Genomic DNA, 26,786 nt, shown 5'->3' with positions numbered 1-26,786 from the left:
TTAATGCAAAGTATGGCTTTCTCTGTAGAGGCGTACTTCCAGCTTTTTGAAAAATGAACATACTATAACAGTAATACGCATTAGAAAAGCAAATATCTTAAAATGTGATTATACTTTAAAACGTATTATTTTCAAAGTGTATAAGAAAAGCCCAGAAAAGCTTGGGCTTCATATTTAAACAAACAAGTAAATAAATAGCAAAATCGGCAAGTTACCTACAACAAGGAGATAACACCATGCTAATACTTTGACCTAGTGTAGCAACTGGACAGATCAATACAATGGGAAAGGTGTTACAACAAAGGCGTGATGATGGAAGGGTCAGCACAAAAGAAAGGTGCTATAAGGGAAGAAGATTGTTCACCTGCTTCAGAAGATCCCAGGTTCACAGGGGAAAGCTTCACCAAGAAGGGATCTCCAAAGAGAGAACTTTCCCCAGTGACAGTCAACCCTTAAATGAGGTCTAAGAGGGGTGCAGCCAGGCTCCACCTCTCTCAGTCACACACATGAATTTCCTTCACCTGTGCTCCCAGGGCTGACTGGGTCTTTTCCCCAGGTGCTCAATCAGTGGTTCAGGTCATGACTCAATAGTTCCCATACAGCTAGAAATAGGTCTCAACATGAATCAGCATGAAAGAGTAAAAAAGAAAGATTAAATTAAAAAAAAAAAAAAAAAAAAAAAAAGGAAGAAAACATTTTTATACAATCAGAATGTGTTTGATTATCTCTTTGCATTCTGTACCAAAACCCAGTTGCTAACAAGCACAACAAATGCATAAACTGGAGATGATCAATTAAGAAGTATGTTAGATATCTCATTAACCTAACAACATATGTCGGATAATTAACAAAATTGCCAACAAAAACTGTAAAGAAATAACTCTTATTAAGTGCAAAATATGAATTCTGGATAAAATAATAATAAAAAAGAAAATTCAGCCAGTTTTTCCACCATGAATAGATCAGTATTGCTATGTAGTGTTACAGTGTTAAGTCTCCTTTGGACTCCCTCCAGTCCTGCACTTCCATCTACACTAACACAGATAAGATGATAAGGTACTGGAAAAGGGCACTATCTGAATAAGAATGGTTTACAGCAAGCAAATACATGGAAAATTAGTCTTTCTTTTTCTGTTCCATCCCTCCTTGCAGATTCAAAGTTTACCATAAAATTCTTACATCTGTGACAGATAAGATTATCTAATGACAAGCTGTGGATATATCTACTAAATCCTGCAAAGAATATACAAGTGAATGTATAGAAAAAAAAGTCTGCTGCTGGCAAATTTGAAAGCTTCAACTTCTTTCAGATCAGAACATGCAGAAAAATCAATTTATATGTGAATTTTGATCTTTCTTTTAAAACAACACTGCAGTCAGTCAGATCAAGTCAAGCTTACCATCTGCTGCGGGTAGACATACAGCTATATTCAAGACTTACATTATAAAACTTCTTTGTAAACTTTACATGCAAGCTGTTCTTGTCAGAACTAAAGTCATGGTGATCATGCATCTTAATATTCAATCAGGCTTTAAACAAAGAGTGACAAAAGTCCACATATGGATGACAAGCTGTTCTACAGTAAATATTTTTGTATTTATTGAGAAGGGGCTTATGGCAGTTTAGGATGTGTTCCACCAGGCATTTCAGCTTTAACTGCTTACGGACTAATAAAACCAAAATAAAATCCCTTTTTCCAAAATCTTTACTGAAATTTACAGTTTTTAAATTAACTTGATCATTCCTATTTAGCTGCGCTTTTACTTCATCATTTGCTTAAAGTTTTTTTCCCAGCTGGTGGCTGTTAGGAACAGAAGATTTTTAGTGCCCTGCATTTTGAGCAAGGCTTTATTCCCAAGTGGTGCTGAACGTAACTATGGAAGAGAAAAAGCAAATACCATGTGCTTTTATCATTGTAGTCAACCCTCTGAAGCAGATTTAAAAATCTCCTACTTCTTTTTTAATCTAATTAAACTTGCTAGAGCCAGTCCTCATATTCCTACAGCTAAGGGAACACAGTATAAAACATTCTTTTTCCATATACTCCAGTTACGTATAACAGAAAGAAAAAAAAATCTCCTGACTAGTAGGAATAAAATTGGTTTTCCAATTCCATTTTGAAAAGTTACAAGGCACGCGTTGCTATTAATATTGTTAACTACTTGCTGCAATTGTGTTACAGATTTTATTACAGCAACTATAGAAGTAACTCAGGAATGCAGAAAAAAAAAAAAAGAAAGAAAGAAAGAAGGAGATACGTTGTGTGCAGTCACAGACAAGCATACTTCATATAAAATCAACATTTCCCAATGCAAATAAATAATCTTACCCTGATGTTGGATCAACAGCTATGGCCTTAGGGTTACTGAGGTCCAGCTCAATGAGTGTAATGCACACCGTTCCATTCTGGTTGCAAACGAAGATCCTATCACTGACATGATCCAGAAAGTAAAAATTTCCAGTGATCCAGTCAATTGCTATTTGCTGCACATCTGCCAAAAATAAATGAATAAATAAATAAATAAATAAAAATTAAAAAAAAAAAAAAGAGAAAGGAGAAAAAAAAAAAGCTCAAAACTGCAAATGTAATACACGTAACTGAGCCAATAACTGCTTCACCAAACAAATGCTCTACTAAAGAGCTCAAACTGTTTTTACAATGAGAATGTATATGGCATACAGTAAAGAATTCAGCTCCCTATGGGTGAGTGCTTGTGGGAGAGAGTTTTCAAGTACAAAAGTCTCATTGCAACTTCAAGGATAAGAAAGGTGCACATCTGTGTGTAGTTCTACTAAATATTTTAATTTTTGTCTCTGGCACTTTTAATGATATATTCAAAAGCAACATCACTGAGTGTTGGTGCAGCTGTGAGAGAAGGACTGGAAATGGACTATAAAAAGGTTATTAGATACATGTAAAGGCAAGTAAAAACTGACTGTAACTACTTATGAATCTCACAATCTTTTGTGTAGTTATACATAACTAAACCACCCTATGCAATAGCAGATGTGTGTGCAATGAATTCACTGTCAACATTTATTTTTTCTTGTTCTGAACAATCTTCATGTGTTTTTTTTTCCATACTTTCAGTTTTTTGCATTTCTATTATTCTTCATGTGTTTTTTTAGTTTATTCCTCTACTCGAACAAGAAACCATCGCTGCTATCACATGCATCCTCTATTAGAGAATATAAAGTGAACCTGACTGAAAAAGAAATTCCAGTCATTAAGTTTTTGGCAATAACCAAGGTTTTATGAGTTATGTATTTCCTAAATACCTAAACTACACATGGAGACCCATGCAGTGTCCTTCAAAGTGCAGACAACATAAGATTTGCTCAATAAAATATCAGGAAGGCACCAGCTGTATTGCATCTCAGCCATCCCATTACACAGTTCATTGCTGTCTCTTCTATTTCAGATTTCTCCCCTTCTGCTATTCATTTTTCTTTTAATTCAAAGTGAATATTATGCCTCTCCCCTTCTGATAGCTCCTATTATGAAGACATGCTGAGCCACAATAAAGGAATGGTCCATTTAGTCCAGGATCCAACCTCCAGAGCAGGCCAATGTCAGGTATGCCATGAGATATACAGAAACACTAAAAAATATTTCATACAATAGGAAGGAAAACATTTTTCTTTTTCCTTGTGAAATCATTTAAAAGACGTCAGAAAACATGTAGTCCCTCTGGAAGTCAGTAAGACTTTACGCAGTTTCCACTTTCCAATTTCAGAACTTGGATTTGGAAAATGTCAGTTACAAAAAATGAAATGTTTATACACATGAAATTAGTAATTAAACTCCTGCAATGTGAGTTCTGGAAGACTGCTACGCTTTGGGAAGCAGAGAAAGAACCTGCTGGAAAAGGATACTCATTTCTTTTTTTATCTAGTTTTACCCAAGTTTCATACATACTTGAAAGGCATGATACATGCAGCTTGTTATATCTGTTAACATAACAGATAATGTGAATATTTTTACATCTTTAAAATGCAGGCTTCATTTTTTTCAGATGTTCATTAACATGTCATTAAAAATAAATGACATTAAGCAGGTGTTTATGGTACACAAGGAAATTAATTGGAGGTCATACTAGGGACAATGATTTGCATCCAATAGTTGGAACAGAGGTTGCTCAACAGTCCAGGAAAAGTGAGGCATCCAGAAGCAATTTAACAGAATAACCTCTATGTCAGAGACTTCAAAAACCATTTGTTGCTCTTAACTCCTATTTTTCTGCTTTCCCTTCCCCAGCAGGTTATATTTGAGAAGAGCATAGTACCAGCAGCACAGGCTATTTGCAAGATGCGAGCTCATTCCAAATGCATTCCTTCTAAAGCTGCTCATTACAAAGTATGCTATGCTAGGTCACAGCTTCCAGAAAAAGAAGCATAGTAATTTGTATTTTTCTCCAGAAGCCTACAGCATGAAATGGAGGAGGCCTCTCTCTATGCAAAGAACATATCTCCCAACAATAAATATTCTGCTGCTCAGTGAAATGTAGTAATTAACTTAGACATTCAAAGCACGGTCGAATTTTCATTTAACGGTCAATCTAACACAAATATATTGTGTATTTTAAATTCCACTGTTGTGTTTTAGGTTTCGTCTTTTTTATACCATCAGCTCTTCTGTACTTAGGACACATCCAATTGCTCACAAGAGAAGTTTAAAAAGAATTGTCCAAATATACTCCGCTGTGAAATCATATCCCACATGAGAAATTCACTCATCTGGCAGCTTTTATGAATCAAACTTTTAATATCTATGGTTTCAGTTGCAGCTATGCATTAAACTGCTTTGAATGGCTCCCACACAAGTCGAATACACTATATACCATAGAGATAAGGTTTTGGTTGCACTGGAGACTTTTAAAATATATAGTTATGTGCTCAAGATGTCATTGAATTTATTTCATGCTTGTTTCTGGATTCATATATTAAAACCCAGTATGTGCAGATAGCTAGTCTGCTCAAATTTTTAAAGTAATTATTCATTTTTTCTTTTATTCACACAGTTTTGGAAATCTCTAAAAAGAAATGCTTCCTCCTGAAAACACATACATTTAGTTTGAGTAACCTTGTATATAACTTTTAGGCTTTTTCCCTATTTTAGTCGCAGCTTCCATGGAGTATTTCTGCCAAATGTGGACAAGTTTCCTTTAGTGCTTTCTAAAAACCAGAATTTCGTCTTCAGGACTTCAGAAAGAAACACTAAGATGTCATGTCATCTAAATCTTAGCCTAGTTAACGACGTTGTGTTGAGAGTGGGCACTAGTAAAACTTTTTCTTTTTTGAAACACACTACTATTACCATAATTTGAAAGAAATAGCGATTTCCTATGAGGATGGCTATATTTTCAAAAGGAACTAGAAATATGTGTCTTAGGACCAAAATGCAGTTTAATAAAATAAAATCAGAACTGTGTTGAATGATTGTCTACTTTCATTTTGAATTTCTAATATGTATCATGGAAAGCTCACATTTTAATTTCAAACGGGGATTTGCGCAACACAATTTCAGTAAACAAAAAGAGAATAACAGTTCCATATTCTTCTGTTTGTCCTACTGCTGTAATCAAGGATTCAACACAAGCACTGTTCATTAACATAAATAATCTAGCAGACTTTGTTACCCACAAACCTGCAAGAAAAACCTGAAATAGAAAAATTAGAATGTTTTCTCTCTATTTCAGTAAAACTTTCTTACTTTTAATGCAAGAAATGATCTAAGCAAATGACATGGGTATCTGGAAATAGCTGGAGTCTGTGTAGAAACCTCCAAGCCAACAGAGGAATTATTCTGGAGGAAATATAATTAAAACTAAAAATTCCCAGTGTGTCGCACATAAATTTCTGGTTAATAATTAAAAAGACACATGACCTCTCTATTTCAAGTGCAAATGCTTCCACTGTGTTACATGTCTAAATTTTTCCTTGTTCTGAACGTGAGCATAATGGGAACTCCCTAAAGATCTTGGAAATCCATTTAAGACTCAATGAGCAACAATTCATTGACAATTGATGTGATGGGGAAGTGGTTTGAAGTTGTGGTTCTGCCGTCAATAAGGCAGCAATGACCCCCACAGACACAGTCTGGAAACCTCAGGTGAGGGGAGGGTAGGGGAGGGTAGTAAATTATGCTCCTACTGCATCAAAGCATCAAGTGTTTATGTTACAGGCATCTTTCCTCACTGTAAGGAGCAGCTCAGTGCTGTCACAGGTAGTCAAGCCTGTTAGGAGCCACTAGTTTAATTTAGTGTACTAGAACTGACTCAACAAACGGGAATTTTGAAAGCTGTGCAAGTTTTTTGGATGGTTGGCCATATGCTAGGGGAATAAATGCTTCTGAGAAGTGAGAAAGGATTGCTCCAATCAAACCTTCAGGAGCTTAAATATTTCTCAGGTGAGCATCCTACAACATGGAAGATGTCAGCATGGTCCCTGACAGCTGTGCAGTGCAGGAGAACCAGGTTGGTGCTGCTCAAATGCCTCATTGTCAGAGGAGTCACCTCCAGTCCCCTATCCACCAAAGGCTCTTCATGTCTCACAGGCATTTTCACACCTGCTTTCTGTACAGCCTGTTGTGTCATGAACTGTTTGCCTCTGGGGCTAGTTTTCATCAAATAGCAGGACTTCAGAGTTAGCTTCCCTGTATTTCAACTACAGCAACATCCCCTGCTTTCTGCTAAAGTCAAGATAGGAAAAACAGGAAAAAAAATATATATTAATCTGGAATCAGACTCCATGAGAAATTAAGTAACATGAAAGTAATTAAAAATTAGGACAATGTATTTGAGAGATTTTGTCTGTTCCTTATGGTTCCTGAATCTTCAAAGTGTATTTTATTTTTTTCTCAAAATACATGCATTTAACTTCTCCACAACTAAAAAAACCTTTGCATTTTATTTTTATTTTTACTTTTTTTTTTTTTTTTTAACTGAAATCTGAGATATTTTACAGCAAGGCTCTGTGAATTGTATCAGGTAAGCAAACGATAAAAGTGCCAGGCATATTCCATATAATTTACTCCCTGTTTAGAGAAAAGAAAAAGAAAAGATAAAATTACATATTTACAACACAACTAAAAAATTTTGTTCCAAAGAGCAACAGAAAACAGCTCGAAGACAGGCTTTTTTGTCAAGTTTTGTGTAATGAGACCAACAGTGGCAAGTCTTTCTTTTACTTAAACAGCCACTAATAATGTGACCAGGTAAACAGTAGTTAAAACATGCTTAAATGACAGGCTGTGAAATCTGCTTCTGCTCTACCTCTTTTCTGAGAGTTATATTCTTAATTAGCAGCCCAGACAGCCTTGTAGTAACAAGGTTAGGTAAAGTTAGAACTGGCATAGATAGATTTATCTGTGCCTCTCCTACTGATAGCAACTGGCCATAATTGTGTCTGCAATGCCATTTACAAAATATATTTTTTATTAAAAATGTCATCATTCAATAAGTCAGACGACGTTGGTGTCTAAACTTTAAACAGACGAGTCCTGAGTGATCACTGCATATGTTTAAAAATGAAAAATGTAATGACAGATACCCATCTAACTTTTCCAAATGGCTCATCCTCAAATATCTAATTCCTTTAAAAAAATCAGATTGTGCTTGTAAGGAGTGTAATGCAAAATCTAAAACATATTAAATTTAAATAAGCACTTTAAAGCATCCAGACTACAAGATATTTAGAAGAGAAGAAAGCTTTTTCTCTTGTTTGCTGGATAACATAAAATTTCAATAAATTGGGTTACTGTCAAAAATACAGTTGGTATTCTTCTAACCCTAGAGGATATTAGAATATAATGCATATCTCCAGTCACTTGGAGACTCAAGCATTCTTACTAGAAATGGAAGAGAACATGCTTAGGTTTATAATCCAAATTAAAATGTTTAATATTGTATTTTTTATCATTCTTCTGGATGCAGTCCACTTCTCAAGAGGAGAAGGTCTAGCTCCAGTAACTTCACACCATTTTGGAGCAGATTCATTGCAAAGGACTCTATAAAGACTGTGGCACAATGTGCCCAAAAAAGAGATCACTGTTAGTTCTCACCTGAAAGATATCCTCTCTAACTGATGACGAGATACTCTCAAGCAAGCCAGAACTACAGGCTACCGTGGCACAGCAATATATTTGCTATTAAGTAAAAACACAAATAAAAAAGCCCACCTGGTGGCCCTCTTCTACCTCCAACTTGTCTTGCAATAGTCCTGTTGCTTACTGCTTTTACTTATACAGAAGCTAGATTCTTTCAGGGTGGGTTTTTTTTTTTTTTTGGTAGCTTAGTTTCTAACGCTGCTGGGAGGCCTAGTCCCACAGGTGGAAGTTGGGCCAAGCAGTAGTTAAGACTAACCCATGTTAGTACATGGGCTGAGATGGTGCATGGAGGGAGAAATGCACATTGAATGGTAAGTCTGTTTCTTCCATTGGGAACCCTGCAATCTACAGAATAACAGCAAAAATCAGCCCTTTATTTTCTAACAAATCTCTGTTTACAGAGCTTTTGGAGGAAATGCGCTTATGGTGGATCCCAGACATGCTTGGGTTATGAACCTTTGCCAGGGTTTTTACAGTAGAATAGCAAAATCTGCTCCTAAAGTTTTTAGCATATTTCTTTCACTCACGCTATGATTCTCTGTCACAACGCATCATGTTTCTGGAGTGACTAAAATAAGTGAAATTTTTCTCTTTTTGGGTCTTGAGTCAGAAATTTGGCTGTGATGCCAGTAGGGGCAAATGTGCAAAGCAGAACTGTGAAACAGTGAAAGAATGTCAATATCAATGGCCCTGTTTTTTAATCCTAGGGATTTAGATTTTTATAAGGAGGGAATATTCTTCTGCCAATCTCATGTTAGAAGCAAGTAAGAATAGTCAAAAACGTAACTTTTCTAATTTCTGCATTACTGAATTTCAAACAGATTGCCAAATGATTGTAAACTTGTAATGGGGTCCCAATAGACTGCATACATGCTGAACAATAAAGACAGATTTATAGAGGTACATAGCTATAACAGTTTTTTTTTTTTTTTAACTGCACATTGAAAAGCTTCTTATAAATCTACTGAGACTGTAAATCAAACCCAGTTATTTACTTCAAAGCTGTTAAGTCATTCACTGTTAAAATTAAAGCATAATTCAGCTGCAGTAGGCATGCCATCAAACACGTGGATTAAGCAAACTGTTGTGGCTACATTAGGCCTGATACTCTTCTCTTTTAACCACCTCTATCAAAGACAGAAGTGTACAACCTTCCACCTTTCGTGACTGCCGCATTCATTAAGAACTTCATAAACCATCCTTTGACAAAAATAAGGTCACTTTATCATCTTCCCATAAAGATGCTAGGTGCTTGAGTATTTCAGTTTTAAAGACGTGTCAAATATATATATAGTTACTTTTGCAATGCTAAGTATTCAAGGAAAATGACTTCCAGAAAGAATGTGAGCAGTTTAATCCCAGAAGTGGACAATGATGCTATAAGGAGCACTTTTCGGAGGATAATATAGAAGTAAATGAACTGAGTCAGCTCTTAAAGAAAAGGTTGGGAAAGGAAGGAAACCCAAATTGCACGTCTTGTAGAAGGTGACATTTATCAGATGACACTGGTTCAGAGGACCTGGAGTATGCTGTAGTGTCCTGCAGGTAAAATGTAGATCACAATTTTGTAGGATAATTTCATATTCAGCCCAATATTGTTGCATTTAGCATATAGTCTAGTCAATATGACTAAACAGTTCATGATATGACCCACTTCTATAAATCAATCTGTTCCCTTTCACCAAAGGGCATTATTGCATTCAATTTTATTTTGATCATAAGGTAACACTGACCATCGATTATTTCATTCTGACATATACAAGAAATATTCTTATTGGACACAGAACTCTTTATCTTCATCTCAAACACACTAGGAGAAGAGGAGAATAAATTATGTTTTCAAAGAGAATTTTTCTCTAAAATAAATCTTTTAAAAATGTGCTTATAGTAAAATTAAAATCTGCATACTGAGAAAAATTTAAAACCAGCTTGAGAATTGTGACTTAAAAGAATAGTGTAAAAAACTTTAAATATCTTTAGTTTTTTAAAAATATGACTTGAACACTTAGCAAATACATTATGAGACCCCCCAGTGCCACACAATATCTCTGGAACAAAGTTATATCTTGTACTTTCCTAAACGAGATGACTTCTTTTTTCAGGGTTGGAAAGGAAAGAAAAAGAAACTCTTTCTTATTAAGCTGCTTACTTCATCTTTTTCAATGCCTCTAGAAATGAAGTTATTCAAAAAGGACCATCATAACCATGGGTAACTCTTACCACAGTGCTGAGGGAACACTGTCACTGCCAGGCACCTTCAGCATGCTTGTACTTCTGCAAAACATTCAAAGCCACTGCAAAGCACTCAGTGATGTCACATGCTTGGTGTTACAGCTTGAAGAAAACAAGCAAATAAAGCCCTTCATGTCTTTGAATGTTGACTGCCAGCTGTCTGTAACAGATACTCACGCAACCATTATCTTCCCTTTCATCCTATTAGTCCATTTCTTTTTTTTTTCCATCCATTTATTTCAATATCAAAATAATTGTCTTTGGGAAGAAAACTGTTATATTTGACTTGACCAACATCACCTAATTGTGCAGATGTAAAATACAGACTGACTTCCAGTAAAAAAAAAAAAAACAAACCTTTTTACTAACCTATTTCATGCAATGCAAAAAATAAAAATAAAACACAGTTTCAGACTTACAGATTATTATTTTTTTTCTATTTTCATACATTTTCAACAGGACATCAGGATGTTGCTTCTTGTTCCTTTATTTCTATCATCATCATTATGATAGTGGTGGGAATCCAGGTATTGGACTACCTCACCATTATCTTAAAAGCAAATACCAAAATAGTTTCCCATACAAATGTATCCCAACCTACTCAGACATCTGCTGTTTCCAGTAACATGGCTCACACCAAGTGCTCTTACATTTGCACAACTGTGCTTTCAGAAGACTCCCAGACCCTTCCAGAAAATTTTATAAGCCATTCAGGCTTATATAGGGCCATAATCCTATCTCTTCTCAACTACAGAAGCTTTGTGTGCGTTGTGCTAACTACTTTTACCTTGTGCATTCTTCTTTTTAAGCCTCACAGCATCTCTACACCATATAGAAACACTGTCATTCTCATGTTACAGATAGAGGGGAAAATATGAGATTATTTCATAAATATCACTCAGAAAGTCTCAAGAAAAATAACAGACTCATGACTACCAGCATATTGCCCTTCTTCCTAAATCTCTCCTCCTTCATGAAATCATGAAATCATAGACTGGCTTGGATTGGAAGGGACCCAAAGGGTCATCAAGTTCCAACCCCCCTGCCACATACAGGGCCACCAACCTCCAGATCGAATACTAGACCAGGCTGCCCAGAGCCCCATCCAACCTGGTCTTGAACATTTCCAGGGATGGGGCATCCACAACCTGCCTAGGCAGCCTATTCCAACACCTCATCATTCTCTCTTTGAAGAACTTCCCCCTGACATCTAATCTAAACCATTCCTTTCCTGTAAACAATAAAAAGAATTTGTCCCAATACTTTCAAAGAAATAAAGAAGAGAGACATGCATTGCATCCCTCTCAAAGTTTCCTCTACAAGGTACACTCTTGTCTTCCTTGCACTTATATCTTTTGCCTCTTCTAAACCTGCAGCAAGATACCGTGTGTGGATGCAGTCTGTGCTTAGGAATGGAGCAGAAGTGCACGAGCAGCTCTGTCTGCTGCACAGCTCTCCAGATGTTTGACAGTTTGCATAGATGCACACTGTAATTATTTTCAGGATAGCTTTTCTCAAATCATTTTTTGCTCCGTCTACTCTATGAAGGAATGTCTGTCCAATTAAGGGTTTGTAGAAGGGAAAGAAATCCAAATACTGGCCGATTATTTTTAAAGATATATAACACAGATTACAATGCATTCATAGACTTTTATAAAATGTTATATTTTCCCACTTCTTCATCTTATTTGGGTCTTCTTTTCCCCAAAGGATCATTTCTGGAGTTAATGCAATAGTTATGAAACAAAATCTGAATTTTGAAACCAGTTGAACATACTGCCTAACCATTAAATCCTTGAATGTGTTTTAAAATGAAGATATGTATTATTTTCAGGATATTTCAAACAGGAAGAGAAGTAGTGCTTATCTTTACAAATACCTCATATTTTCCTCCTTACACAGATAAGTACAAAAAAAAAAACCCAAAAAACAAACAAACAAACAAACAAACAAAAAACCACAAACAAATCCACATCCTTGTAATAAAATTAATGGATTCGTGTAGTTAAGCAAATTATCAATGTACATAATGCAAGCAAGTCCAAAAAAATGGCAAAAAATTGAGTCTCTGGAACTGCCAATTTCAAAAGGTATCCCAACAACTCCACCATCAGCTCATTCATTTGCTTACATGGTGTGACATATTCTGTGCAATTACATACGCAAAGACTTTCGGAACTTTATCATCAATTCAAGAAGTGTTACGATGAATGCCTAACTCAACATATCAAACAGCAGCTGGTTTGTGACATGTTGATAAAATGCAGGGCTTCAGCTTTGTGCAAACAAACCAACCCTTCTGCATATTGCGTCCTCTCTTCTCCCTGAATTTGTTACAATGATTAGAGGACATTTTTTTCAAGAACTAAGACATTTATATAGCTTAGGGTTGGTTTTAGAAAAAGTGATTTCTTATGCTTAAAAGTTCTCTGGCATGCAACTTTTCGGTTTTAGAATAAGTATTTCACTAAAGCCACAAGCAAAAGTTGTAAAGCAAAACCAAAATGTTATTTTATTCAAGGTAACTGTCAAATACTGAGAAGCATAAGTTTTGTTCTTCCATTTTATATATTTAATAATACTGACATGATTCATAGGCTTTTTTCACTTCAGGTTCTACTGTGGAGCTGAAGTCAAAAGAAATATTTGAATCAAATAGGCTTTGTTCTAAGTAAAAATCCACAACCTAAATTCTGTGGACTGAGAAGACAAAAACATTTCCATGAACTGGAGATAATACTTTTTGAGTGAGGCTTTTGTTCTGTCACTCAAAGTTAAAAACTGGGGGGAAAAAACCCCAACAAATATTACACCACCAAATCAGAGGGTGTGTTTAATTTGCCACTTCCACTACAGTGCAAATAACAATCACAATTTTCTCAAATTTGCAAACATGAAATTCCCTTTTTTTTAAGATCCCTTGATAAAGTATTATGTAAAGTACTTTGTGCCTCTTCGTCCTAAATTACAATAAACACAAAAATGTCCAGGTGAGCTTTGAAAGCAGACTAATACACTGGAGAGGTATAGCTTCTCATTTCACTTCTACTTGGATTCATTTGTCATTCACTTATGAAAAGCTTGGTCATTATTTACCTTTGCTCTGTAATAGTTCAAGACATTAGATCAAAGTTTGAGTTGCAAATCAATATGATTATGCCCTATTCTTTACTAAAAAGACAAAAAAGGTTAAAAGAAGTCATTTTTAGATTTTATTGTAATGTTGTCACAACTTGACTTCTGTGATCTGTGTCTCAGATATGAGTCTTAAGGTGAATGAAAGACCAACTTAAATGACATAATCCAAAGCGTATTAGGTAAAAATAAAAGATTCTTGAACTCTTGATTTTTTAGCTGATTTTAGTTGTTTTGTTGTTTGGTTTTATTTATTTATTTATTTATTTATTTTGGAGGAGAATGAAGTCTGAATGAACTACTTGCATTAATTAATTAATAAGCTATTATCTGGAAGTATGTAACAAATTTACTGTCAATTAGTCTAATTGAAGTAACTTGATTAGCATCTTGTGTGACGTGGAATTACAAAGAAATATTTCCACTTAGCAAGAAAAGCCACCTCATTAAATACATGAAATTTATAAATAAAATAGAGTGCCAGTAGAAGACAAACAAATTTCATGCATGTATAATTAGTGGACGGTATTTAATACCATGTTGTTAATTAGATCTTTACTGCCATTGAAGATAGCTTCTGAGAGCATACACTTAAAGCCTTGATTTCATAGCCAACTCTGCTGAAAATTCAAGGCTACAAATATGTCTCGTGCATGTCTCCTCCTTCCTTAGAAGAAAGGCAGAAGGGAACATTTTTCCTGATCACTGAGAAGGCTGTGCTATGCAAATGTCTGCATCTCCCTGAATATTTGCCCATTACTAAAGTCCACAGCGAATTTGCAGAAGCAGAACAAATTCATTTGTTGTGAAAATGGTATTACAAAGAATGCTACCATTGATTGCCATGTAAAAAGCCAGAATGAAGCCAGCAGGGTGCGCACAGATGTTGAAGGCATGTGTGTAAGTGTGTTTAATCACATAAGACACGCATTACTTAATTTCATATTTCTGAAAAGTGTTAATAAAGTACAAAATGTTACTGTTTTACAAGTAGTATAATCACTCTATTTAACAGAGTTCATCAGCAGTATGTTTGATAAACATACATGGTTACTGATATTTTGACTGTCCCTTTTTATATATGAAATACTTCAATGGGAAATTTCCAGCTTGCTGTCTGACTTTGCTGTCAAGGCTGGGTTGGTATGTAAGGAAGAGAAACAAAATGCAGTTGTGTCAGACTGTTAGGACAGTAATGGTACTAAGATGGAAATGGTCAGCTAGCAGGTTGGTGATTGGGAAAAAGGGACTCTGACAATGTAGAACTGAGAACAAGGAGATTAAGAGATGCAGGCTTTGCGGAGACAATATTTGGTACACTATCTGAGGCAGAGTCCAGGAGTTTAGAGAGAAATATATTGCAATCAAAAATTTGTACTGAGAAATACCATTGAGATAAGAATTAGCTGCCCAGAGCATTACTACTGAAAAGCACACAAAAGATAAAAAGACATCATGCAAGCTTAGATAAGAACAGAGGCAAGGCTTTGAATGATATCAATAGAAGATCAATTGTAGAAGTTGGCTAAGTAACAAAGGTTGAAGAAATAGTAGTACTATATCTGACTGAATGACCAAAAAAAATCTATTTTTGGCAATTAACAAGCAGTTAATAAATAGCTCTTATTTCAAAAGAGGTTAAGTGCAGGTAACCTAATATTGGAGGGAAATCCTACAAATTCAGCACATCTGCTTTGAGGAAGATATTGCCTAAAAAATGCATAATACAATGTTACAGGCACACTATTGAATCCAATAGCATAAATCCTCAAGTCAAACTGAATGGACTGTATCCAAAAAGCACCAAAAGCAGACTGATGCTTCACAGCTAGTATTTAGAAATTTGTAATATATGCATGACCCTCTTAGGATCTCTGATATCAAAGATTTTCACCTAACTTTTGTGCAAACCATCAAGCACTGAGACAGACACTTCAGTATATGAATACTATTAATAGGAAAAGACACGGATTTGCAATACCTGCTGTGATCAGTGGAAGACATCCAGCTGATGGTTCATGTTGGAACACAAATCCCAGAGTCTTCAGGCAATCTCTGAGCCTGTCTGAGAAAGGCTGAATGAATGCATTCAGCACAAGATGTGAACTACCCTTATTCTTCTAGTAAACATGATTATCATCAAAAAGGCTATGTGTAGCCAATAATCAGAAAAGATTAGCTTGGATTTAAAGAGAGCAGCAGAGTGATAAAAGGAAGTTCCAAAAGCTTGAGTCTCTAAGGGAGTCTTATATTACAGGATGAAAAATAACAGTACATGGAGGACAGTTATCAGACAGCACTGTTGCCTGCATTAAGTAAAGACCATACAGCACTAACAAAGCCGTATCACAAACTGGATCAAAAGTTTTCTGAGTCCCAGTCTACTAAAATGAAGGATGAATTCAGCCAAAAAAATATCAGCAGCAGAGACTTCTAGACTATGTTACTGTCCATCAAGATGACCCTAATTATGCTCTGACTCATTTCCTCAGAGCCCCTGAAGTACAGACAGAATTTCCCATACATGATCTCAGAGTAAAAGGTTTTTAGCTCCTACTAAAGATTTACACTTGCAGGGGAAAGCCTAAAAGAACAAAGAAATTAAAGTAAACATGAAAACAAATGGCATTCAGGAAGTCATGAGTGAAGTCTGATGAAAGATCTAATCTTACACATATGTCAGTGATGAATTGTATATAATAGCCTTAGATGGGACACAAACCTGGTTCCCCATTAAGGATCAACAATTTCACAGCACAGCTAGAACACATACCAGGTAATCCTTGCAAGTCACCTGTAAAAGGACATGAATAATAAGGTAATAAAGTCCAATAATAAAAATAATGTTTCCACAGTAGTAAAGAGGAAGGTCAGCTTTAAAGAATGGTAGCATCTCACAAGGCAGTAAAAGGAGATGGGAAATTCAATCTGAATAAAGAGGACCCTGATAAGAAAAATGTTTCAGTTTTGTTTATTTAATAATGGCTTTGTCTACAGTGAGATATTGCCAAATATAACAAAAAAAGTCTTTGGACAAACTAAAGAAATGGTTATCTCAGAAGTAGCATTTATCCACTCTTCCCAGAACTGCACTAACACCAGTGTAAGATCTGCTGGTGGTTCCTAAGTATGCTGTGTTATTTCTTTAGGACACTCTTTCTGGTTCTGGTTTGTATCAGATGCTCTGAACACTACTCGGCATTTCCTTTGATAAGATTGAGAGTCATAGATGCCAACCTAAATGACCGGAGGTATTCTGAATGGCACTCATAGTAGTTGTTAATTACTACTAGGAAATGTTTTAGATCTTGGGAGGGGAAGCTTTGGGACTATGTTTGTGTCTGCATGATGTCAAAACCCAAAGAGACAAATAGAAGAATATAACACAGAGTATCAGAAGCCTTCCTTGTCCTCATGCTTTTAATCCTTATTCAGATGCTTCTGTTTGGAAGGAGCTGTTTGGTGTTTGCTTTTTTCCCCACTAAACTCAGAAGAAAGAGGAAGCATTTGTTTGCCTGTGAGTGCACGATTAGGGGGACCAAAAATATGGAACAGAAGGATAAATTCACCAAATGCTGTTAGATAGTATGTCTGATGGTTTTTACAGTAGCTGCATCCAAAAAGTGGGAGAGCCATGAAGTCAGCTCTGGCTTGGACTCATGGGGCCAAGAAGAATCTGCTGGGTGGGGCTTATATCATATGCCAAGAAAGCCCGAATCAAACACCAAACTGGACTGGATTGAATCAAACACCAGCCAAACAAACTATCATGCTCTGAAGCAGCATCCTAGAAGTGAGTTTTCTGCATAATAGTGGCTAAAACCCACGTTGTGCTGTCTGGTGCTTGTTTGGAGAGAGAACAAGGTGCTTGACACTTGTTATAGTGAAGGTAAAAAATGCTTATTTAAATGAAGACGTAGGAGATTCTGTCATCCAGAAAATTCTGTTCTTGTTGCTTCCCCATCCTAATACACATAAGCATTGGTATGGGATCACACAGTGCAGCGTTGGAAAGACAGAAAACTGTGAGAGACTTTCCACTTTCATTCCATTAAAAAGACATTCTGCTGCTTTGGTTCTCAAGGTAGCACTTTACATAAATGATTGTTCCTGGCAGTCCTGCTATACTAACTGGAAGGGAGTTATGAGATAGTATAAAGTGTCAGGGAGTATGCCCGTTATATGGGTGGTGTGTGCATAAGCTTGCCTTACCTGAGAGTCTTCCCGGAAATCATATTTGGCTCCAATGCTACTTATATAAATCTGCCTGAAAGGAACATTTTCAGCTTAACTTCCAACAATTTCTGGTTTCAATAAGACAAGTTTAAAAAAAAATAATAACCAACACCTGGTCCTGGGAAAGACAAGAATGTGTGTGCTGATATTACCATGTCCATGGAAAGATAGGAAAAAAAAAAGAAAAAAGCCTTGTCAGTGCTATAGTAATTCTTACAAGACTGAAACTAGCTCTCTAATACTTGATGATATTTCCTATGCTCTAGAACTTGGTACAAGGAATGCCAACACTGCCTGTGCTGTAGCAAATGAAATCGGGGTGCAGGAGAGCCTCTCTCTGCCACATTTAAAGCTGTGAAGAACAAAGTACAGATGATGCAGACCAAGTTAGCACTGCTTTTCAAAGGAACTCAACTGGGACTCCTATGTGTCAAAATGAAATCATCTTGGACTGCCTTTTGAAGGAGAATGCTAAAGAACCATAATTTCTTTTATTTTGTGAATCCAAAGCTTTATATTCACTAACTAGAGCTTGCACGATATGCTCTGCCTTGAAAGTGAAGTCATTTTCACAGTCCTTGCTTTCCTAAAAGTAGTCTTTCATCTTAAAATAGGATCTGTATTCTTTGTTCCTAACTACAAGACTTACTTGCCTTCACTAAAAAAGCACTTTGAGAAAGCCCACTTCAAGCAGTCCCAATCACTTTGTACAACTGACCTTTCCACCAATTTTTGTGTCATATGCAGATAACATGTTTTCTTCTATACACAAAAAGAAAAAAAAAAAAAAAAAAAAAGACAAGCATAAAGAAATTCAAAATTTCACTAACACTACTAGAATATTTTTTTCTTTTTTTTCCCCCACTTTCTTTTGTTTTAAATACATTTTGGAATATTGTTTTTGCAGATGGATGATAAAAAAAGGTTTTTTCCTATGAAAACCAGAATTTCCATTTTTCATGGGCACAACCATTTATTTGTCTTGAGCTGCCAGAGCAGCTTATACTTTCTCTTACACTTGAAAATGCACAGGGTGAAATTCTTCACCAGGAGGAAAAAATGAATTTGTTTGCCTCATCAGATCCAGGTGCTAAACAATGAAGAGAAATAGAAAAAGTTGTACGATGGGTAACAGAGGGTGAAGGGGAGAAAAAGAAGAATTTAAGATTAAAAATCAGTTTTGCAGTAGCCAGAAAATGACCTATACATGTCTGCAGACATATATAACAGCTATAGCAACACCAGACTCCTTGCAAAAATAACTCCAGATATATGTCTGGAAGGGAAGAGATTAACCAGAGGGACAATTTCTACACAACAGAGGGAAAAAAAATCTGTAACAGACAACTTCTGATTGAACTCTTGGAAGTAATGCATTTCCATAGGAGTTTCAATTCTTCATTTAAACAAGACCAAATACACTGAAGTTTCAGAACAAAGAGTCCGCAGGTTGATGTGTGCTAACACTACAAATAATGACTAGCTTATTAATTGCAGGCACTGTGTCCATTTCCATATATATTTCATGACACGGTGTTATTCTCAGGAACAGACGTGCTGTTGCAGATCCAAACAACTCAGAGGTTGGCAATTACGGAATCACACGATTTACGGAGTTGGAAAGGACCTCAAGAGATCATCAAGTCCAACCTGCCTGCTAAAACAGTACCCTATGATAGGTCAGACAGGTAGGTGTCCAGACAGGTCTTGAATATCTCCAGAGAAGCAGACTCCGCAACCTCTCTGGGCAGCCTGTTCCAGTATTCCATCACCCTTACCATAAAGAAGTTCTTCCACATTTTATGGAGCTTCCCATGTTCAAGTTTTAGGCCATTGCTCCTTATCTATTGTTATGCACTACTGAAAAGAGACTGCCCTCATCCATTTGCCTCCCAACTCCCTTCAGATATTTATAAACACTTATCATTAAGACTCTTCATACGCAGAGAACAGAGACTGAGAAAAGCAAGAGAAAACTGGTGGATGAACTACAAAACAGCTTTAGGATCCACCTTGATGATGAAGATGTGACAGAACAGACACAGTTCAATACAAACCAAATTTTGCTAAGGACTGTCGTTAATCTGATTGTTCTTAGTAAAAGGAAAACAAAATAAAATATCAATAATAGAATGAATTTAAAAGGCACAATCAAATATTCCATGATCATTAGAGCATTTTGATATCTAGAGTATGAAGAACCCTATGAAAATACAGTATAAAAAAAAAATAAAATAGAAAGCAGACAGGATCAAGTACAGTTATACTTTGCATCAAAATTAAGAGAGTCCTCTAAAAAAAAATATAGTCACAGTGAGTTGCAAGGCAAAACAAAACCAAACAAAACAACATGTTCTAATTTTTTCATAGAATCATAGAATGGCTTGGGTTGGAAGGAACACCAGGGATCAACAAGGTCCAACCCCCCTGCTGCAGGCAGGGCCACCAACATTCTTTTTCATTCTTTTCTATTAAATTTTCTATATACTAAATAGACAACTAAAAAAAGTGGTTAAAACAAGCAAACAAACAAAACTCTCTTACTGTGCAGAAATGACCATATTTTATAGCAGCTATCTTGATAGTCTCAAGCCCAATCTCTGGAATACCACATCAAATTTGTGACTTGAATATGGTCCAAGAGTTTGAGGTCAGTTCAGAGTTCTTCTTTGACATCTATCTCTACTTAAAAAGAGATGTTTAGAATCGTAGGTCCAAAGCAAAGGAGTGGAGCTTCTTGTCCTGAGTTTTTGTAAGCCGACTGTTAACAGCATCATTACACTCCTCAGTGCTGTGCTTTATAAGCTAGCACATGGACCATTTTCATCTGGAAGATGAAGAAATTTGGTCTTCTTTTCACTGCATGTTGTTTTGCAATCTGTTCACATGAAAATGTGTAAGTGCGCAAACATCTCCTTCAAAAGATAACAGCAGTCCACAAATAGAAAAAATGACTGCTATTTGCTATAATGCTAAAAACTAATTCAGCATTATGAGGGTTTGTTTTTTTTTTTCCTCAACAGCAAAAGGCAGCAATTTATTTTCTGCCTCTTAGGAAATATTCTATTTTCATGAACTAACATACTTCTGATACCTGACAGCAATTTGAAAAGCATGTGTCTCTCATTCATTCAATATTAGTATTATCCAGTAGTAGAAAACCACATAGAAGTGCTACGCAGCACCATTTTGCCAATGAGAAACCACTTTATACTTCTTCTTCTGTTGCCCTGCCCTGATTTTGTAACATGTAAATGTTATTTAAACTATAAAAATGCACATTTTTAAAAAACTTTTCATGCACATATACATTGGACTGAGATACATAAAAGTATTACAGGCATTTAAGACTGTCTTCAGCAGCAAGCCTCAAATATTTTTGAGATCTCCTGCAGCTGTTCACAAAGATGAATATGACTGTTTTGCTAAATGACTGTCTAATACTTACTGTGAAGATACTGCACAACATTTATTATCCACTCGTCTGTTAACTTCCCAGCTTTTGTTATCTTTGCACATTTCAGCTGACTTGCAAGATCCCTTGATTCAATCCAACAGATAGTGTCCTCTCTGTAGCTATAATCTAGTGTCAAAATAGAAGATCCTTTTATAGGAGTTCTGGCAGACACTTTGCTTCCATTAAGATGTAATACCTCTATTGTTTCAGAGTTCGCAATCAGAAGAAGAGGAGGTCTATCAGCAGGCTCTGAAAACAAATCAGAGAAAATATTAAGTGTTATCTATCTTATGAGCTTGAATGAAATTTTTACATGTTCTTACCTGCATGTTTTAAGAGATAATAAATGGGTTTTGTTTTTGTTTTCATAACTATCATATATTTCAAATTACTACTATATTTTATCTTTCTGTTCTAATAGTTCACATCATTAAAGAAAATTAATTACTCTAGCCCCACAGCTTCTGTTTAATTCTGTGCAGCATTATTGCAACATTTTTCATGCATAAGTCATAAAAAGAAATACATTTATGCAAATTATTTGTATCCAGTTTACTGACATTTCTAATAGAATGGAGGCCATGAAAACCTGAAGAATTTATGAGTACATGTGGAATGGTAAACGACATTTGTATCTGAACCTTTAAAAAGAGACAAAAACTGAGTGAATGCTTCTACAAAGCAAAGCGAAAAAGCAACAACAACAAAACCAAACAACAACAAAAATCAGTGAAACCTGGCTACATCATGTACATCTCGGGTCTAATACTGTGCAACATAAGAGAGAAAGCCTTACGCTGTGGAAAATCCTAACAGCAAGAGGGAACTGACAATACCTAGTTTCTATTGGGTTAACATTCAGGTGACAAAAAAAAACAAATGAACAGGAAGCATGAAGAAACAACTTCACACTCACTTGAATCACTTTGACTGGAAATCTGCCTATAATGGATGAAAATACTCAGAACATTCTACGAATACCGAAGGAAACCCAAACTGTGAAGAATATATATTTTACATACAAAATATTCATTTAAGATGATGCTAAAAGTTCATGATTTGACAAGTTGTTCAAGTTAATAATTTCTTGTTACACCTAGAGAGAAACAATTGTTACTGAGTGCAAATAAATTTTGCATTATGAGTGCTATTGGATGCAAAAGCAGCTGGTTTTACTTTAGGCGTATTTTTCATTGCTTTATTGGATAGAAAATCCCAGGCTGGTGTGAAATGATGTCTCTGTGTTAATTAAAAAAAATATTAATCTCAGTATGGTGAGAAGTTTGCTATATGTGGTTTCATTAATGAAATTGATTGTCATTTTTTTCTAGATCTAGAGGAGTATGTTTCCATTGGTAGACAGTCCCAGTTGATGTAGAACCATCTTGGGGATGTCTATATCAAAACCATTTGCCTGCAGGTTGACTTTGTTCTTTATTCTTTTTAAAGGGAAGCACTCCTTCATTAGAAGCTTTGATTTGTAATGCTCCAAATGTGGTTTAAGCTTGCAATAGGTTTAAATGGAATAACAGCGATGTTTAATTTTGCAGTGAAGTATGTTCACATGAATAATAACATTAAGTTGACAAAATTTTAGAAGTTGTATTAATGAAAAAAAAAAAAAAAAGAAAGAAAAAAAAAAGAAACAAAGAAAAGAAAACAAAAGAACAAAAGAAAAGCCCTGAAACATAGAAACTCACACTTCTGTTGCCAAGCATGTGGAAAAATTTTTTGAGCTGCCAAGTCTCACACCATGAGCTCTCAGCCCAAAGCAATCTACTTACATTCAGAAAATAAATCAATATTCAAATTGATATTTTTGATCAACATTCTATTTCACACAGTTTTAAGAATTTTGCTAAGCAATTCCAGATAAAGAAATGCAGAAAAAAAAAGAAAAAAAAAAGCATAACTAAAAGGATTTGAGAAATAAAACTTCATCAGCAAGTCTGATCAAAGAGAAAAGGGACATTATTGAACACACTGCTCACTGGTCTCACTGAAATCAAAAGCAGTACATTTAAATTCTGTTCTTTGATACAATGGGTTTTTATTTAAATATCTCTTTTGCTAATATTTTGCTTACTTTGTCACCTAAGACAATTCTATAATGGATCAGCATGCATTCTTTCTAAACAAGATTTCATTATTCTTTCCTACTGCCTTTCATTCTATAATGTATTCTATACTTTGCAGCGTCTTTTCTCAGTAAATCTGGTGTACCTGATGTAGGGAACCTGCTTTGACATGGGGGGTTGGACTCGATGATCTCTGGAGGTCCCTTCCAACCCCCACAATTCTGTGATTCTGTGATCTCATGATGACATCTGCAAAACCTCATTTCTGTAATTTACTACTTTTCCAATTTACTGTCAGTACTTGTCTTGCATTCACTATCACTATTTGTACCCATGCAAGATTCTGAAAACTTGAAAATTTCTAATGATTTGAACTTTGTAAAGCAATCTTTTGCAAACTATTGTAAGACGCAACTGAAGCTTCCTAGCCATCCTTTTATTTTCCTCAGAAAAGAGGGCAGTGGGGTTTTTAATGAGACATTTTATTTGCCTTTTCCCAAATAGATCCATTTTGTAGTCAACAGTGTTCATCATGTGTGTCAATCTTTGCCCCTACTGCATCCTTTCTTCGGAACTGCTAACCATCAGAAGACAAATAGGCCTAAGAGATTTTGTCTCCATCATTCTGAGAGTTTCCATGCTGATATAAAAGGTCCGTTTGTGCCTGTATCTTGCTACCTGCTGCTCTCTTCCCACAAAATACCATCATTCACCTCTCATCCAGCATTGGTGTAAAAAATTCCTTACTACCATTTTTGCTTTTGTGCTTTGAATTAAGCCAGATATTACATCAGTCTGCCATCTGTAAGGCCTTCAAGAAGAAGCAGATATCAGGCACTGTTTGCAGTTAAGGAGCCAGCATGGTTGCTTAGTTGTCTGAGGCTGTTATAGAGAACCATATCCTTTCCTGCATTATTTTAAGCTTACCCATTGGAAATTGCCACAAGGACCACTGAACTACAGAGAAAGTTTGTATTTCAGTATTAATGTCTAAGAAATAAAATAATTCTGAAAAAGAATTAGCACTGAAACTCCTGAGCAGAAGTAATAAATTAAACATGGCTCCAATACTCATGACACTGCTTAGCAGCCATGACTAAATGGTAGAACAGATCTGTACTCTAGTAGAATTTATCCAGAAACCAGGATACTCAGTTGAAAATTCTCTTTTTCAAGCAGTCCATACACAACATAATTGAATGGGTAGAATCGGTTAATCATGCTTTTTCACTCTAGGGTAAGTGACCTGACTATTTCAGGGCTGCTCAGATAAAGATTGATTTTGTGAAAAAAGTTTTCTTCCCTTCCTCCACACAAAAACTGCTTGTCAGTGCCTCAAAACAGAATGCACAAAGCCTAGAAGGTTAGTGGACAGATATGAGTTGCATTGAGCTGGCAGCAGCTTTTCAAATAACTGGACGTCATGTCTGTTTCTCTTTCCAGAGTTGTTTTTTGATTTTTTTTTCCCTTTTTTTTTTTTCTTCTTTTTTTCAATTTTATAGGAAAGATAAGAAGCAAATAGCACTCTAATCCAGGAAAGTTTTATGATTCATCCCTCTAGACTAAAGTGAAAGCATCTTCCTTTGAATTATGTTTAAGATAGAGTAGCAGAAAAGATGAAAGTCTTATGTTCTCTCCCCCTCCTGATCTTGTCTAAATTACAGATCAATAGTGATGTCATAACAAATCAGAAACAAAGCCTTTTTGCTCTGCCACCAACAGTCCTTGTTCTGTGGAAGGAAACTTTTAGAAATGCCAGCGCTGGTGGATTGGCTTGTTGTTATTTTTTATCATTATTATGATATGAAAAGGATAAAAATTGTAAATCAGTGTTTACAAGCAAGTTAAGAACCCTTTCTCTGAGGTCTACATTGTAAATTTGAAGAGCTTTGCTCTTAGCAGAGTGCACACATTGTATGAAAGTGTGACAAATATTCAGAAGTGTTGAGTAAAATACAGTCTCATTTTATTTTGAAATTAATTTTCTGTACTTAGGCAATGAATCCCAAAATGGACTACTTCAATTCTAAAACCTCGAGCATCAATTGACAAAGTTCTACAAGAAAACTATGTTGAGAGATACATTTGAGAGTAATAAATATCAGGAATAGCTTATAACTTTAATCTTTATCCTTCTTTACATATACAATAAATGTTTCTTTTCTTTCACATGGTATTTTTCTGTAGATGGTCTATGAAAATACATCAGGAACTTTTGCAAGAAAAACAGTTATTTTTTTCCCTTGGCTAAAGTTTTCCAATTCTGTCCTTTTGTTTCCTTAAAAATTCTTTTTATCCAGTGCAGACCTCACAGTACAGACATATACACTTGGCAAACAAAGAACTTCTAAAACTCCATTCAGCAGAGCTATATTTTGTTTCATTTTCACCTCAGAAGTCATTAACTGCTTCTTTATTCATAAAAGAAAGTCTGGCTAAAAAGTCTTGGAAAAAAACCACCATGGTGTGCCTCTAGCTGTTTTGATACCTATTTTAACAACCTTCCCAAAGGTACTGCTCAGCTATAAGTTTCAAGATCCAAAGTTATTTAAATGAGCTAAGGAAGAAAATGCAGAATTTAATGAGGGATAAACCTCCCTACCTTCACAGCCAAGCGTTTGGCTGCCTAAAGGGTAGAAAAACAGCAGCTCCTGTGAACTGCTTTGCTAATTGAACCATCCCACATGCCCATTATGGGTGGGCTCTGAGGCTGCGGAGGAGCTGCAAGCCTCACCCGCAGAACTTCATCTAGGTCTGGGGCCCCCAGCATGAGGAAGACCTGGAACTGCTGGAGCGGGCCCAGAGAAGGACACGAAGATGCTCAGAGGCCTGAAGAACCTCTCCTGTGGAGGCAGCTGGGGGTGTTCATCCTGGAGGAAAGAAGGCTCCAGGGAGACCTCATTGTTCAGTGCTTATAGAGAGCTTATAAACTGGAGGGAGACAATTTTTTTGCATAGGAAGACAGTGATAGGACTAGGGGAAATGGTTTAAGCTAAAAAAAAAAAAGAAAAAATTAGATTCATATTAGATGTTAGAAGAAAATTCTTTACTCAGAGGGTGGTGAGACCTTGCCACTGAAGTCCAGAATGGTGTAGGTGCCCAATTCCTGAAGGTGCCCATGGTTGAGTTGGATGGGGCCCCGGGCAGCCTGAGATGCTGGATGGAATCCCTACCCAGAGCAGAAGGTTGGAATTGGATAATCTTTGAGGCTCCTTCCAATCCAAGCCATTCTATCATTCTACCATTTTCTGATATCTCCAGATGCCACAACAGCCATCCCCTGGCTCCTGCTCCTGCAGGCCACTGCTACCAGGCACATCTCCCTTCCTCTGTACCTTGGTCACTGCCCATCCATGTAATATGTAATCAGAAACCTCTTGCTAACAATATGGAAACAAGATGTAGTACAAGGCTCATAGCTTGGCGTTGTCTGTTGTACTTTACCTAGGACAATGGATGGAAGATTATATTCTTAGAAGATCTTTTATTAGCATCAGAAAATTTTATGTAATGCTTAAGTTAACCCAAACCTCAACTGCT

General features: G+C 36.0%; 1 protein-coding gene across 5 annotated transcripts in view; it reads right to left on the bottom strand.

Annotated features, from left to right (window-relative positions):
• Positions 1–26,786, bottom strand: part of LRP1B (LDL receptor related protein 1B) — a 584,143-nt gene that overhangs the window by 236,919 nt on the left and 320,438 nt on the right. For all 5 annotated transcript variants that reach the window (XM_048952659.1, XM_048952661.1, XM_048952662.1 and 2 more), the window contains exons 6-7: positions 21,160–21,417; positions 2,331–2,493 (exon numbers count right to left, since the gene is read on the bottom strand). In XM_048952659.1, coding sequence (XP_048808616.1) covers positions 2,331–2,493; positions 21,160–21,417 — 421 coding nt within the window. The remainder of the gene's footprint in view (positions 1–2,330; positions 2,494–21,159; positions 21,418–26,786) is intronic.

The sequence above is a fragment of the Lagopus muta genome, chromosome 8 (genome assembly GCF_023343835.1).
Source record: "Lagopus muta isolate bLagMut1 chromosome 8, bLagMut1 primary, whole genome shotgun sequence".
Lineage (NCBI taxonomy): Eukaryota > Metazoa > Chordata > Aves > Galliformes > Phasianidae > Lagopus > Lagopus muta.
Note: the sequence above shows the minus strand (reverse complement) of the source record. Positions and strands in the feature narration are given on the sequence as shown.